Below are 18,260 nucleotides of genomic sequence, written 5' to 3'. Positions count from 1 at the left end.
GGGGAAAAATCCACAAAGCACATTTCTTTATTCTTTAGCAAATTGTGATTTAACCAAAATAGCACTTTGCATTTCTGATTTTATAATTCTCAAAGCTTAAAAATATATTATTATCTTATAGTACTTTGTTCTAGAAATGCAATTTAAAATAAGAGATTCACCAATAATTGCAACAATACTTCTGGGATTCTTCTAAAGAATGTCTTGATATCATTTGTATTAGAAATTCAATAGTAGTTTTGTGAAGCATGATGCATATTATGTTTAATGGTTAATGCTAACCACTAGTACATTTTCTAGTCCAAATCATCCAATAACTAAGCAGATAATTGATATGTAAGGACATGGGTGATTTAAATAATAGGACATTACATTTTTCTTGGACAATAATATTCTCTCGTCACAATAGAAGTTTATTAAAATTTCTTCTAAAATTATTCAAATTTCTTCTAAAATTATTCAATAATAATCTCCTGAAAGATTCTTTATTGTACCATTCAATTTGAAGAGAAAAAAATGTAGGAATATTGGAAAGCACCAATAAGAGAAATACAAATTAATACAAGAACAACAATGATAAATGACAGGTCAACATGGTCTTATTAGTTGGATTTTTTTTCCATTCACATTCATATTGTTTTTTTTCTTTTTTTAAATCTATGCCATTTAATAAACTGAGATCATCCAGTTGTCTGTTCTTGGGGTCTCGAGGTGGCTCTCTACAGAACAATACATTAACCTTAGGCACTTGTTATCTCAAAATATTCCATTTTAGTGGATATATTTTGTCTGTAGCAGCAAATATGTGGGAAGATTTTTATAAAATAGTCCCAGTGGGATTTGCAAAGAAACATATTTCATATCGTATGTACAAAACCAATTCACTAGCTGGATTAACTTTAATATTCCTACTGAACAGAACAGCATGCATTAGTTCTTTTATATGCAATGTTATGCCTTTATCTATCAAAAAGGAAGGCAAGCTAGGGGCAAAAAAAAAAAAATCAATCTTTTAAATTCCTCTAACTTGTTCTGTAGGCAGGTGTGTTTCAATGAACTGCAGCAATTTCAGCTGATTGGGCCACTGACTTCTGCAGAATCACAGAGAGCTCTCAGCTGCAACTAGATTTCTTTGGAATCTCTAAGAATGCAAGGTCTTTTTGTATCACTTGTAACCTTTGGGGAAAAGGCCCAGTATTTAGAAAGCAAAACCACAAAGAAGCTACAAGTTGCATGGAGAGTGACATTATGTACTTCAATTAAGAATCTAGAAAACCTACAAAATTAAAAGATAAAAAGACACAGAAATGTCAGGGTCACTTAAATGCACTAATAGACACAAAGAAATCATAATTGAAAGCCATAAGATATCAGAAAAGGCCCCCGGTCAGATGACCTATATAATAAAATGGAGGACCACCCCATAGACACATTAAATTGATTATACTAATTATTTTATTACTTTATAAAAGGATCAACATATATACAATATAGATGATTTGGCAGAAAGGAATTTGGTTGAAAATCGAGAAAGTTGATGTCTGTTGCTGGTCAAGAAACAAATGGCTGTGTGCCCTTGAGATGTCATACAAATCCATACACCTCCCTTGGTATATTTCTGAAATGGGGAAAGTGACTAAGTGGTTTTTTTTTTTAATGCCTTTTGTTATAATGTAGCAGACAAGGGATTAAACTAGATCTATTAATATCATCCTCAAAACACATATTTGAATTGAATCATGTTGCTTTAGCTTGTGATCACATCGTGTTAGTTCCTTGTACTTACCCAGAACAGTGAGATAGGCCTTGGAGGTTTTGACAGGCATTGTGAATAAAGAACAGGTGTACTGTCCTTCATCAGAGAGAGACACATCACTGACGCTGATACTCAATTCATGCCAGGAAGCTCGAACCAGCTCAATCCTGTTGTCCCTCAAAGCTGAAAAGAGAAAATATTGACAAATGCAAATAACAACATTAGAAAAAGTCAGTACTACTAAATATTTTTAGTGCAACACAAGAAACATTGTCTTTGGCCATACATCTAAATCTTATTTCCTAATACAGCTTAAAGGAAGGTTTAAATATGAAATATTTTATCAGATTTTTAAAAAATCAAAGAATCAGGTGTTCCTTAATGTTCTCAGAAATAACTTTTTAATTAAATGATTGCATCTAGTATAACACTTTAGATGAGGTAGATATTGGTGGTGATAAAAATGACTTTCTTCCACAGGCTTTCATGGAACGCCAGTACCAAAATACACTATAAACAGAAGGTTTCACTTTTATGCACGGATAAATTTGGGAAAATTATGATAGCTGTGTTCCTTCCAAGAGACTAACAATGACCATTAGCATATTAAAAGCACATTCCCTGCAGTAGAGAAACTTGTTGAACTTCCTTTAAACCCAAGCTGACTTTCAGCTGAAAAACACCTGTAAAGTACTGAATGTTTAAATTTGCTCTGATTGATTGGAATCTCTTGTGTATCATTGGTTATATACTTTTAGTATAGCCTTTGGTTCATACCACATTTTTTATCACAGAACTTTTTTTTTTCCACATAGGATCTCTCAGCACACTTGATTCATTTTTGGAAAAATATTTATTTATTTTTTAAAATTTTTATTTATTTATGATAGTCACACAGAGAGAGAGAGGCAGAGACACAGGCAGAGGGAGAAGCAGGCTCCATGCACCGGGAGCCTGATGTGGGATTCGATCCCGGGTCTCCAGGATCGCGCCCCGGGCCAAAGGCAGGCGCCAAACCGCTGCGCCACCCAGGGATCCCTGGAAAAATATTTAAAAAGTTTAAATATCATTGTATTTCCTACTAAGTACAGCTATAAAGCTCAGAATTAAGCAAGAGGCAAAGAGAGTGGAACTCTGAAAGATAGAGGAAAGAAGACTGGTTAGGGACACTGGGACCTGAGGAACAATACAGTGGTTCTGCAGCCAATAATAAAAGGCAGTTGAAGCCTGGCTTCTTCCAACCATAACCTTACAATAGAAGGTGGTCTAGGTAGACTCAATTGTTAATCTAATATCAAATGTGAGTCCTCCCAGTATCTCTGGGAGAGACTGGGCCACATGCAAGAGGAATCAACTGGGAACATCACTGACTATAAGTGGCCATGGAAAGCAAGTGAAAATATTTGAAGAAATAATGGTCCCAAACTGAAATTTTTCCTAAATAAATAAATGTACTACACAGAATCAGGAAGACAAACTAATCTCAAATATAATAAACCCAAAGAAGTCTATATCAAAATACATCAAAATTAACCTGGAAGACAAAGAAAAGAAAATCTTGAAAACAACCAGAGAGAAAGACGTGTATCTATAAGAGAATACCAATATAAATGGCAATAGATTTCTTATTTGAAACTATCGAGGCCAGAAGGAAAGGCACATTATTCAAGCACTGAAAGAAAAGAACTTATTCAGGGAAACTAACCTTCAGGAATCAAGAGGGAATAAATATGTTCATAGAAGAAAGAAAACTAAGAACATGTTTCTCCAGCAGATCTGTTGTGAAAAGTTAAATAAATGTCTTTAAACAGAGCAAAAGTTATCTTGGAGCATCAGGAAGGAAGAAAGAACAACCAGAAGAACCAACACATGGGTGAATACAATACAGAATATCCTTCTCCTGAGTTGTCTCTATTTTATGATAGTTTAAACAAAAATTACAACCTCAACTGATGCAATGTTGAACAAATATAGGCGGGGATACTCAAGACAAGTGAAAAGTGGGTCGGGCAAAGGTACTGAAAAGGAGTAAGGTTTACTATTTAACCCAAAGTGGTAAACCATTGTTACTATGTATATTTCAATATCTAGGGCAACTACAAAGAAAATATACAATGTAACATACTCAAAAACTCTATAAATCAGAGAAAATCCATTTATATAGTGTCTTGAAATAATAAAGTTATAACGATGGAAAAGAGATTAGTGCTTCCCAAGGGTTAAGGATAGTAAAGGGTAGAAGAGAGTGGGGGGGACATGGATGTAGTTATAAAAGGACAGCACAAGAGATTATTGTGGTGATGGGACTGTTTTGTATTTTGTTATGTTTGTATCCACATGAAACTGCACATGAAATGAAACTGAATTGAACTATACACACATACACACATATGCACACACAGAGAGAGGAGTACATGTAAAATCGGTGGAACCGAATAGGATTGGTAGACGATATCAATATATCTTTGCAAGATGTTATTTGGATCAAGGGTCCACGAGATCTCTATATATTATTTTTCACAGCTGAGTGTGAGTCTGCAATAACACCTCAATTAAGGGGCGCCTGGGTGGCTCAGTAGGCTAAGTGTCTGACTCTTGATTTCTGCTCAGATCATGATCTCAGGGCTCAGCAGGGAGTCTGCCTGAGATTCTCTTTCTCCCTCTGCCCCTCCCTCCTAAAATCAAAACAAAACAAAACTCAATGAAAACAAGACTATAAGTACATTTGAAGAAATAGGGTAAGTGGTCATATCAAAGCTTAAAATTCATGATACACATTTGCCACAGAGCGGAAGGTGGATCCCAAGCACTGAATATTCTTAAAGTACTGTACCTTCTCTATATACTTTGTGAAAGGAGCAGGCAATAACAATATGTAATATTTGGAAAAATTCTAAATTTTTGAGATTTTAAATATATTTTATTTATTTTTTTTTAATTTTTTATTTATTTATGATAGTCACACAGAGAGAGAGAGAGAGAGAGAGAGAGAGATTGAGGCAGAGACACAGGCAGAGGGAGAAGCAGGCTCCATGCACCGGAGCCTGACGTGGGATTCGATCCTGGGTCTCCAGGATCGCGCCCTGGGCCAAAGGCAGGCGCCAAACCGCTGCGCCACCCAGGGATCCCGAGATTTTAAATATATTTTAAAAAATCATCCTCCCAGATACTCAAATAACACTCACCTTCCTGATTGTTAGTCCCTCTGTTTCCATTCTTTATTAATTCTAATTCTACAAGGAGACATACACTTACAAATATTTTTGGAACTAATTTTATTAAATATAAAATGTAAGGTAAATCTGATTATGATTGCATTTGTTAATCCATTAAAATACAGTAGACAATTTTTTCAGATGTTTATTTCATACTCTATCTCCTGCATGCACTAATATATATACGCCTTATTCAGTTGCTAGAGGAAAACAGTGGGACACAGATTCCTTTTTTCCCCAATAGGACCTCAGGCTATATCAACCACTTTCAAAGCTGTGATTTATTTAAGAAAAACATTTATCATGTATTTCTTGTTTCCTTAAAAGAGAGGTCACCAAAAGGGAACACCCAAGGTTTCTGCCATGATACTATATGGATAAAGCTTGTTACTTACCCCCTGGGTTCAATTTCATTTCTTCTAAAACAGTTCCCACTGACAGAGAGACAGAGCTTACAATTTTCAGTGAATCTTAGCAAAAGAAATTCAACTCTCTTTTGGTCATACTACATTGTGGAAACTGTATAACATAACTAAAATCACCTGAATCTCTCAATATATACAAAACGTTCTTATTTAAACCATTTGCATGGAGTAAAGCTAAAATCAATAACTTAGGAGTTAAAAAACTTTAGGCACTGGTATAAAGTCATATTTTCTGTGGATAATAATTCCTGATTTGTTTTCATCTTCCAATTATAATGAGAACTAAATGATTTCATGTAGTATGTAAAGTCCCTTTTTTAAATTTTATTTTTATTTTTTTGTATTTTTTTGTAAAGTCCCTTAAAATAAATCTACAATGATATGTTAAAATGTTTTGTGTTTGGAATCCTGATGAGAACCTACATATTTTAGTGTCTGAAATGTCCTAATTAATTTAACTTACCAAATCATATAGCATCTTGAGTTATATGATTACTACCAACCTGACTAAAAATTGGTCTCTGAAAAGCAGAACACCTATATTTTTTTGAAGACTCATTTATTTATTTGAGAGAGAGAAGAAAGAGAGAGTATAAAGGGGTGGAACAGAGGGAGAGGGAGAGAGAATTTCACTTCCCACTGAGTGTCCAGCCCAGTGGCAGGGCTTGATATCACTGCCCCGAGATCATGACTTGAGCCAAAAACCAGAGTTGGAGGTTTAACGAACTGAGCCACCCAGGCACCCCCAGAGTATCTGCATTTTAATGTAAACTCTGTTATTGATAAACCATATGAACCTAAGCAAGTCACTTAAATGTGTGCCTTGATCTGCTGAGTGTCACATGGAGATAATAATTAAGTGAAAGTATAAAGAATATGGTTTAGAGAATTGAAATATATGAATACATATTCAAAGCCTGAAAACAATTCCGAAAACCAGGAAATGGACACAATTAGTAAAAGGACTATTTATTGTGTGAATTCCATTGTTAATTTATTTGCTAAAACAAATACATAAAAAGCTACCTAAAGACATTCTCATTGGACTGAATATTTTAAACTAATCATACATTTCTAACATTCATCTTTTCAAGTTTGTAAATACTTATGTCATCTTCAGTTCACTTTGTAACATTTCCAGTATGAAGGAATAAAGGCAAACATTTACAAGTCCAAAGAAGGAAATACTATAACTCAGTAGGTTCACTGTGAGCAGGATCCTTGTCTTCCTCATCTCTGCTCCTTGCACCATCACTATCTGCATGGGAAGTATCAGTGAATGACTATTGAAATGAAACTGAGAGCCAAACTCTGTGTGTACATGGTAAGAGCAATGTGAAAAAGAACTGAACTAGGAAGTCCTCTTGAATATATCTCCACAGGCTCCCCCAAGGGAGAGAAGCCAAAAAAAGAAGAAAGTGTCCTGTTAAGACACTGTTGAGCATAAAAGAGCTAGAAACATCATGCTAAGAAAATTTTAAAAAAGTGATGGTTCATTGGAAAATGATTTGAAATACTGAATGAGTGATCTCTGAGCTATTGTCACATTACCTTATGGTTTTCAGTGAACACAAAAAGCAGTAGCTAATTAGAGAAAATCTGTATTATTTAACTTTTCCACATAGCAAGTCCCAAACATATAGTGAACCTAAGAATTGTGATATTGTTAGTTGAAGTGAATTCAATCTTTAAGGGGAAAGGAAAAAAAAAAAACTTTCCTTTGTGAACACAGGATGTCCATGCTATCTAAGTAACTTAAAAAAAAAAAAACAAACCCTCAAACATCTCATAAAAAGGGATTTTAAACATTACTCTAGGAATAACTGAACTGAAGAAATGAGTATGTGTAATAAAAGAATGAAAAGTAATTGCTCACACATCTCAGAGATTAAAAATGAGCTAATGGGAAAGGAAGCTACTCTGAGGTCACATCTCATCAGCTATTAGGTGCCTGCCACCCACTGGTGAGGTGATTTAATCCCTCAAAACTGAGTTCTGGAGGATTTAACCTTAGCAGCAAATAAGCAATGACCAAAAAAAGCAATGACCAATGAGTAAGAATCTATTAGATATTACTTAATGCTGGATAAAAATTATTTTCCCAATATATCATTTCTAAAAGATACATCAATCATACAAATGATTATCTGGGATCCATGTCGGGTAAAATAAAAATTTCCAAGGAAATCACCTGGAGGATTTTAGTCAGATTTTATACCGATTTCTAATAAGAGTTATGGGCATAGTTAATAAGTTGCGTGTTAATTAGTTTTAAACCAAATTAACTTAATAACATTATTATTTGATATCTGACATCATTCATTTAAGAATATGATAACAATTTGTACATATTTGCATTAATAGTTTTTCTTCTTTAAGTGTTATCTATTTATAGAGATGATCACAAACTTCTGGTCAGAAACATTTTCAGGTATCTTTAAGTTAGTTTCCAGGAAGTAATAATTCATGTCACACATTATAGTGCTTAAATAATGATAAAAAACATTTTGTTATATAACCACGTTTAAGAGTCTATTAAAACACAGCAAAAAACAATCTCACTATTTTTGCATTTTTCCCTAGTTCTAATTTTACTTAAAACTTCCTCAAATAAAGATTATATCTCTATATTTCCCATGAGGCTTTACACATATCAGGGTACATATAGGTGTCCACTAATAATTTGTTGCATTAAATTTAATATGTGGACCATCAACCTTTTTCACATAAATATTCTATAATTGTATATATTAACATCTCTTCAGAAAATTTTTTATATTTAAAGGATATTATATCCTATTCATTTTAAAATTATAATAGACTAGAAAAGTAAACATTTCAAATATTTAGGGACTTATGTTACATGATGAGCAGTTTAAATGTTATGTTATAGAAGAGATAATAGGGAAGGGTTATAGGCATATTATATAAGTGATTATGTTCAGGGCCTTAGGAATTTAATAGAATGGAGGAATGGAGTTTCCGTCAGGACAGATCACAAGGACACTCAAAGGAAGAGGGGCAAGCATAGCAAAGACAAGATTGGAAAGTAGAAATATCATGGAATTATATTTATTCCTCAAACATATTAATAAATTTTCCACAAACAAGTTTATTGTTTACTAGTATGTTTTAGGTGTCATAACAGTTTGCTTTTTTTGGTTTCTGTATAATAGACCACAGATATAGGAATGAAAGTAGTGAGTTTTTGTTTTTATACATTTGAAGTAAGAAAATCTGGGGTTTAAAAATTGAAATTCTACCACTGGAAAAACTTCCTTCAAATAGTGTCACAGTTTCCAGATTTATTACTTGGGTTCTGTTTACATTTTCTATTCTAAAATTCCATTTACTATGGTTTCAGTAAAAATTCAGTCCAAGCTGAAACTTGGTATACCAAATATCAGCTCTGGAGCAATGGTTGTTTTTACCAATTTTCCAGAAGATTGATTTAGATTGTTTTGTATTGTATGACTGTAAAGAACAAAACATAAAAGGATTCACTAGCTTGATATTTTATTGTCTGTGTTAACTCTTTTATTTCAATCCATAGTACAATTACAAATAACACATGCTAATTATAAACAGTATTTGATTATACTATTAACAAATAAAATATTTGGGATATTAATAGAAAACACTCTTATAAAAAGAATGAGTGGCTAGATTTCCTTTTTTACCTCTTTTACAATATCTAAAGGCATATTTTGGCATCATACATGTCAACATACCAATCGTAAGGTCTGACAATGGTTTAGCTTTGGATCTGTGGCCTATTTGAAGACCATTAGAGCTTATTTGACTTATTTTTCCTTTCTGATTCCCTACTGCAGGATTATTTGTACCGCTGTATCTATGTGCACTGATGCTTCTGTGTAAAAAATTAATGTGGATATCCGGGAATGTTGATAAACAGTAGATCATGTGCTTTCTCTGAAGTGGTCATGACTGGTGTGTTTTAATACAAAAATTCTATGAAAGCACTAAATTGCAAAAAAATCACTTTGAATCTGTTCTTTATGAATATGTTCTCCTCAACACTGCTTTAGATTTAAAAAAAAGAAGAAATATCTATGGAAGTAATACTGGAGTTAAATTTCTATTGACCATGCAATCCTCTAAGCTATTAGCATGACTCTAGTTTTAGAAAATAGGAGGTGAATTATTGTTAATTCTCTACTGAAGTAAATTTTTAGAATAAAAGATATGCAGGATGATTTATATTAATTATAAATTTGTATTAGTTACACATATATATCTGTATGAATTTGCCAAATATGCAGTATTCATTTCTTTTTAATCCTGATACCAATTTGAAGTAATTGAAATAAATAATTGAAATAAATAATAAATAATTTGAAATAAAATTCTATATATCTTCTTAAACTAATGTAACTCTAATTCAATTACAAAACAATTCTACATTTTCTTTAGACAAATCCTCTACGATATCAACTCTCATTGAGAATTCCAAATAAATTTTAGCTAAGATAACTGAGAAGGAAATAAGGAAAATGCTGCTACCACACACACATACACACACACACACCCTCACCCATATATTATCAGTATATGCTACTTTCATCTCTCTGAAAATCTGTGTAATATGTTGAGAAAGAATAAAAGTAGTTCCAACTCTGTAAATATATATATATATTGGAAAAAAAGAACATACAGGGTAGAAGATACAGGGTAGAAGAAGGGATTGCTGTCATGTGAATGGGGGATCATATCAAACACATTGAATGTTAGAAGCTAGTGAGAGGTAGATTTGGGTTTAACATAGAGACTGTTATTTTATTTTTTTTATCCCTTGATAAATAGATAAATACCACTGTATTCGGCAGGCTCATGAGATTTTCAGCTCTGTCAAAGAGTTGTTCAAGTAATGGCTACCTCGTCTTTTGTCAGAAATGTTTAAATGTTTTTTCCACATTGCAGGAGAATATGTCCAAGTGAATTTTGAAAATTTATTAGGAGTATCCCTTACTACTTTTAATCATAATTCAATTCCTAAATGTGTTCAATCATAATTAATTCCTGATTTCAGTTATCTCCTGATAAACTGAATCACTAACTCAATGGTATAATACACCCATGTGTGCTTTTATATATTAAAACATTTCCACAGATTTTTAAGGCATTTTCAAATGAGTTACTCTAATTTTATTAATTTTATTATTGGTATATTATTTTATTTTATTAATGGTATTATTCATCCCCATATTTTAAATATGATATGAATTACACTTTGTGTTCAAAATGTAGCTCAAATCTGACTGAATTTTATGCTGAAAATGATGTCATTTATAAGTTAACAATTCAACAAGAACTACTCAGATAATCAAGTGTGTTTAAAAATTTCATCTTTAGAAAATTAGTATGTATACATTCAAAACTGTTTCCCTTTCTCCTACACTTCAGTATTCTCATCAAATGAATGAGAATGTAAAAGGGAGTATTTAGGGAGAGCAGCACAATGTCATGAAGAAGCACACATGCATGTCTAGTTCATAAAAGATGAAACCCTGAAGGACAAAATCCATTTTGGACAAATTGGAAAAATAGCGGTGCATTACTGTGTGTGTGTGTGTGTGTGTGTGTGTGTTTATGTGTGTGCATAAAACTGCAACATATAAAATATTCATAGATCAGATGATTTTCTCTTTCCAATACCCTCTTGCCTACATACAAAGTAGGGGCATTTCATTCTTATTAATGGTGTATTTCTTTCTTCAAAAAAATGGGTTAAGGATTAAAAAATATACCATTTGTCAGAGGACATAAGAACATAACAGAAACTTAGTGTAATGGAATTTAGATCAAAACGCCAAAAGATTCAACTGTCTGCACACTTGGTATAGTCTACATTTTGATGGGACAGAAGGCTAGCTGAGGACAAAGCACAAGTTCACACCCATCAAAACCACCCGCGCCCCACACCCCTGGGTGGGATACGTGGGACATTCCTCAGGCACTCGTGGCTGCCCTAGGGGTAAGGGAAAGGAAAAACAAATAGTTAATTTACAGAGATTATAGTCCTATAGGCAAGAGTCTCCCTCAGTTTACAAAATGTCTTAGTGATTAAAAGAAAAAAGCATTCTTGTTGGGACGCCTGGTGGCTCAGCAGTTGAGCATCTGCCTTTGGCTCAGGTTGTGATCCCAGGGTCCCAGATGGAGCCCCACATCATCCTCCCCATAGGGAGCCTACTTCTCCCTCTGCCTCTCATGAATAAATAAAATCTTTTTTTAAAAGAGCATTCTTATCAATAACCTAACCTCATAAGGAAACTCCCAACTATCCTACTGTTAATGCCTTATTAGAGTGAAAAACATTTCACTTGACAATGGCAAGGCCTCCAGTACCTTGTATGTCCTCTTTACCATTCAAAAAAGTTCTTTTGAAACCTGCCTAACTCCCAGGTATATATATAATCAGCCTCCTCTCACAGGCCGGGGACAGCTGCTCTTCCTGCCCACGGGTCCTGTCCGTGGGGTTTAATAAAACCACCATTTGCACCAAAGACGTCTCAAAATTCTCTCTTGGTCATTGGCTCTGGACCTCACCTCACCAAACCTCACCTATATTCCAAAACTACATCAATTTGTAAATAAATAAATAAACAATTACTAGTAGCAACATATCAATAAAACATGTCCCGCAAGTAAAGTAAGAACATCCAATTTCAGCAACTTCGGTCTTCAGAATTTTTTATACCTCAAAGTTTATATAATTTATAAATTTTATTAATTCGTGCTTAATTAAATGTAATTAATATTAATTACATTGAGAATTATAATTTATACATGTTAATTCTGACTGATTACATATAGAAAATACTCAAATACTGCTAACTATGGGACTATATCCTCCTTGTTCAGCAAATAAAGACTGTTTATTAGAAGCCTCAAACTTTTTTTTATATTTTATTTATTTATTCATGAGAGACACAGAGAGAGAGGCAGAGACACAGGCTGGAGGAGAAGTAGGCTCCCTGCGGGGTGCACCATGCGGGATGTGGGACTCCACCCTGCGACCCTGGGATCACACCCTGAGCCCAGAGCTGATGCTTATCCATGGAGCCACCACAGCATCCCAGAAGCTTCATCCTAACATGAAGACCACACAGCAGTATCTAATTCACTATACTGTGCAATGTCTAATACGGGTAGTCATATAAGGAAAATTTGTCAGGAGATAACAAAAATTTAGTAATTATGAAACTCATCCACATTTTTTAAGATCTTACAAACGAAACAAAACAAAACTTTTCCTCCCCATTGTGTGAACCAGACTAAGGTCATTTTGGACAAAGCCACTATGATGCCTGCCCTCCCCTCCACCTGAAATGTTAAGCAGACACCTGTCACACATGCCTTGTTTCCCTTTTTTTAACCACATCTTTATGAATACCCTGGGGCATAACATCCTCAGTCTACCCTGGAGAACACTTGTTGGGAAACATTTCCCTCTGGGGTGTGCCCCAGCTTGTACACTCAGCCTCTAGGGCTATAAAAGCAAGTCTTCTGGAAGGTGGGATTGTGGTCATCTACTCATCTTGTCCAAGACGTGTTCTGTTGGTAAGTTCCTTTCATATGCCAATTCTTGTCAAGCTGAATTTGTTGGTCTTTTTGTTGTTGTTGTTGTTGTTGTTCTTTTTCTTAGGTCTTGCAGCTCCTTTGTCCTTTGGAAGTTGTTCTGTATACATCTCACTTTCACAAAACACCCTTATCTTCAGCACAAATAAAGGTTGGTGGTTATTTTGTTTGCTCTTCACAACTAGGTGTTTGTCACATTATTTCTTATTTTCCTTGAGAAAATATCTTTCAGTATTTGATACAGTTCACAATTTGATACAGTTCACTATTTGCCTGGACTCACAGAACAAAAAAATGACGCGGTATTTGAACTGAACAATTTCTGCAAGCTCTCATTCTTTCCAACAACCTACAATGTATTGGTCTTCTCATAGACATATGACATGCATTTTTTCCATCCCACCATAAAACCACCATATGCAGCCATGTGGTATAACTCTGATCGATCATTTATATCAAAGAGACAAGAAGCTTATGTGTCATCCTATTATCGAAATGCATATACAAAGGTACATTGGGAATGAAAAACATCTGCCTTCATTGGACAGAGAAACCAGCCTTTGGTGTTCGTGATCTTGTGACTTTATAGGGCCTCGTGCCTTGTGAAAGCCTTGAATTACTATTGTTAACAAAATGACTCAGTACTATGTTGTGCTCATTTCTCGTGTTATCAGTCTCATCTCCAAAAGCCTGAAATTTGGATTAAATATTCACAGCTTTGCCTTCATTTCTAGGATATGATTATTAGGTGAAATAAATTCTACATTACACAAAGTTTGAAAATCTAGCAATCTGTTAACACATTTTAAGAAAATCACTTTTATGTTTTTGAAATTCAGGCATAATCATAAAAGACATCAATATGATGTCATCAATATGATACAGATTTCATTAAAATAGTTCAGAGATTTCTCTGAATCATATTTACGTTTTTCCTACCTAAAACATTTTATGACTAAAAATTTACTACATTACTCTTGATTTTGCCTCCTTCCTCAATTTCTCCATACCTTACTATTTTTCCCTTCTTTGGAGAAGAGGTGTGAGTGTGACTTTTCCAGAATATAAGTACCATCTCTGAAAAATATTGATCATGAATATTATTTCTAAAATATCTCTTTGCATAAAATGAGCATTCAATGGAATGTCATGAATCTCAGAGCAATAAAAATAAATCACAACTTACCATATACAATTTAAAGGATTTGAAGAATGGCATGCCTCTTTCTCAATTTAAATTAAAGCAATTACTATACTATTTGAATGTTTTTTCTTTACATTACATAATTTGATTTTCCTTTACCTTAGTTGTCTAAACTGTTTTTTTAAAAAGTGCTAATTCTTATTAAATTACATGCCAACTTTTAGAAACCCATCGATGTGTAAAAATGTAGGGCACTCAAATTTTGCTTCTAACAAATTTTAGCAAAAGGCAGATAAATTCAGTGATCGTAAGAAAGAAGCAATATATTTTAATATGTCACTACAACAAAAATGTAAAATTAGTGAAATTTTTCACATGTTTATAACATATTATATATACAGTATTATATATAATATAGATAAAATTATATTGTATATATAAGTTCATATAATTTATATAAGTACAGAGACTTCTGTGTATGTTTGTGGTATATATAAATAATCGTATAAATAAATAAATGAGAGGGGTAATTTGAAATAAAGTAGGGCAAAAATCCAATGTATACAACTAAAATCACTGAGATTGAGAAGCCAAGGACACAGGAGGACTGACTGATAAAAGCTAATTTTATACAAGGCTTTTAGGAGTGAGTAGAGAAAAAGACTCTTTTTCAGTAATCCATACAAGTAACATACTAAAACCTACTGATAAGATGAGAAAAATATATACATCAAATTAGACACATCATGTGAAATATACACTAAAAGAATGCGTTGTGTTTGCATTAAATATAATAGTTCAGGGGATCCCTGGGTGGCGCAGTGGTTTGGCGCCTGCCTTTGGCCCAGGGCGCGATCCTGGAGACCCGGGATCGAATCCCACATCGGGCTCCCGGTGCATGGAGCCTGCTTCTCCCTCTGCCTATGTCTCTGCCTTCCTCTCTCTCCATGACTATCATAAATAAATAAAAAATAAATAAATAAATAAAAAATAAATATAATAGTTCAGTAGTGACCTTGAATTCATACTTTGTAGCTGGGTTTGTTTATTTATTTATGATTTTATATATTTATGATTTTATTTATTTATTCATGAGATCCATACAGAGAGAGAGAGGCAGAGACACAGGCAGGGGGAGAAGCAGGCTCCATGCAGGGAGCCTGATGCGGGACTCGATTCCGGATCCCAGGACCACGCCCTGAGCCAAAAGCAGACACTTGACCCCTGAGCCACCCAGGCATCCCTGTAGCTGGATTTAAATGAGATCGACTGTGGAGGTGCCTTCTGAAACCCTGAGAGAAAGCCATAAACACACACTACTCTTGCTAATTCTCAGGAGGGAAGCCCATAGCCACTGCTTCAAAGGTTCCTGTACCTGCTGACCTCTCAGCTTTTACACGAAGTTCTGAGATGTCGACTTTTGAGCTTTGAGCTTGCCTTGGCGTTGGAGACTGAGGCTGTCTAACAACGGCTCCACACTGTGAAAAAGATCCCGGCTCTCTCTTAGGGTGCTTTCGCTAAGGTAATGAAGAAAATATGAACGGGAAGAGCATATACAATATTCTTCCAAATGCAGGAGAGAATAAGAAAATTACGTGTTTTAGAAGCAATCTTCTTAAAACTGTATTTTCTTTGTATATTTCTCAAGACACTTAGAACAACCTTACTATGCAAATACTTTCTGGCATCTCTCCATTGGACAAAAAATATAGTAAAAATAAGTAAAGCCTTTAAACACCAAGTAACTTCTGCCTTTTGAAGCAAACAATCCTTTTCCCATTGAGCTCCAGATATGGTGGGTTATAACAACCCACTAGGCAAAATAAAATCAATATTTTGTCATCCAAATTGGATCTAGAACTGGCAATGACACATTGTATCTGAGGGGCTCCGGATGCCTGGGTAAAATGTAAGCAGAAGGTAGGAGAAACAGGGGGAGCTTTGTAGTAACACACCATGAAGACTGTAGTGGTATGGAACCAGGATTTCTTAGGAATATCTGAGATCCCAGAAAAAGTTAGGACAGCTGAGATCCCATCTGAGACCTACGGGGCTATTTGTGACTATACAAGCTAGAAACGCAGCATTGTGCTAGGAGCTAGCATATTTATCTACCATCTGGCTGTAGGATAAGAAGTCAGGTGATAGTAACAGTCACATATTAAAAGCTGTCATACATTAGATCTGGTAATCTTTCCATTGTAAAGGATGAATGAGACCAGGATGACTAGTTTTCTACCCCCCCCAAAAAAAAACCCAAAACAAAACAAGTCGTTTCCTTTCTATATTAAATTCAGAAGGTAGCTGTCCAATGAAGGACTATAGTTCTCAGCATCCCCTAACTTTAGTGTAAAGCCATTGATGAGACTTAGTCAATGGAATGTGAGTAGTAGTAACATACTTTGCTTCATTGCTAAGGCTTTCAAGAAGTGGCTGAGCCTCTCCATCCTTTCTTCTCCCTTCTATTTTGAAGACGAGGAGGACACCACAGCTCCAGGTCATGACATGCCATGAAATTGCAGAACCTGGGGTTCCTGAATCCTCACAGAGTGAAAGATTGCAAGACAGTAAAGCTTCTGTATTGAATATGATGTCAGAGAAATTAAAATCCTATTACTTTTAACTCCTGGAAATTTTTAGTTTGTTAATGAAGCTAGTTTTGTCCTAACTAACAAAAATGAGTTAAATAAAAAATAATACAGGTCCTTGGAAAAATATCATTGATTAAAAGAAAGGGACATAAGCCTGAAGAAGTGTTATAGGATTTATTATAGGAACCAGAAAAATTATTAGCAAGTGTTTAGAACCCTCAGTATGCTACAATAAGATACAAACTCTCCCTGCATGGGGCCTGCTTTTCCCTCTGCCTGTGTCTGCCTCTCTCTCTCTCTCTCTCTCTCTGTGTGTGTCTCTCACGAAAATAGATAAAATTCTTTAAAAAAATTGGCTTCTTCCACTAAAAAAAAATGTATAAGTAACTTAATATCTAATATTAGGAAACAAACAAAAAATATTAGGAAACAAACATTTTGGTAGACTATTAAGAAGCCTTCATATTTTAAGCATTTAGATGAACTTTAACATTGAGGAATGATAATCCTAACTTAAAACAAAAGGATGCAAAATTAAGTGTTCAGATTGGTATCAGTTTTATAAAGAATAGAAAGGTACTTACTGGACTGTTGGAATTTCAGGTGATTTTATTTCCTGCTTTTCTGTATTTCTCTGAATTCTCACATTTCCAGAAACTAACTTTCAATATATACTTAAAACATTAAAACTTAGAAAATATAAAATAGCAAGTTAGGTTTTTAGTAATTATATGGTTATTGAAATTGGTTATTAACTAGTTATAGAGCCACTTCATTTACTTAGACTGTTTTTTGGCAATAAATATGCTATAAAAATCTTAAAATGTGGAAATAAGACAATGTGGAAATAGATGAAGCTCCAAAAAACAGAAAGAGAGAAAAAAGGAGTTGGGATTATCATATTAATCATTTTAAAGCTTTTCCATTTCACTATCTTTTATCACTATTTCAGCTCATATATCAATTTTCTGAACAAATACATTGTTTAAAGAAATACCATATCCCTTGTGAAATAAGCATAATTTAAATTTTTAAAAAGATATTTCTTATTATAGTACTAAATACTTCATGAGGCTGTGTTTAAAATATTAAAATTCACTGATTTACATGTTATACAAATGTAAAAATTTATTATGATTTCTTTATAATATAAAGAGGATTTTGAAAAAGAAAACAACATATATTGTCATATTTAATCTTTCATTTAAGAAATATTTCTTTAAAACGAAACATCTCTATATTCTGAAAGCAACAGCATAAATGTTCTCATCTACAGTAAAAGACATTGTATATTATGGGGGAATATTTCCATAATAAAACAATATGTAATAAATAGGTGATTTGTGTATTTACTTATGAGGATTATGAAGGAAACAGCCTTTAAGACAAGTAGAAAAGTATACTAAATGTGACAGTCTTGAATGATGACATAATATCTTCTTGTCTGTGATGGTGACACAAAATGGCAAAGGACACAAAACTGTCACTCTTGTGTTTATCTTCTATCTGAGAGTAATAAAAGAGGGAAGG

General features: G+C 33.9%; 1 protein-coding gene across 1 annotated transcript in view; it reads right to left on the bottom strand.

Moving 5' to 3' along the window:
• Positions 1 to 18,260, bottom strand: part of CADM2 (cell adhesion molecule 2) — a 319,141-nt gene that overhangs the window by 173,033 nt on the left and 127,848 nt on the right. Inside the window, exon 3 of the mRNA XM_041734910.1 lies at positions 1,787 to 1,939. Within this exon, the coding sequence (XP_041590844.1) occupies positions 1,787 to 1,939 (153 nt within the window). The remainder of the gene's footprint in view (positions 1 to 1,786; positions 1,940 to 18,260) is intronic.

The sequence above is a fragment of the Vulpes lagopus genome, chromosome 20, assembly GCF_018345385.1.
Source record: "Vulpes lagopus strain Blue_001 chromosome 20, ASM1834538v1, whole genome shotgun sequence".
NCBI lineage: Eukaryota > Metazoa > Chordata > Mammalia > Carnivora > Canidae > Vulpes > Vulpes lagopus.
The sequence above is the reverse complement of the archived record's forward strand: the minus strand, read 5'-3'. Positions and strand labels throughout refer to the sequence as shown.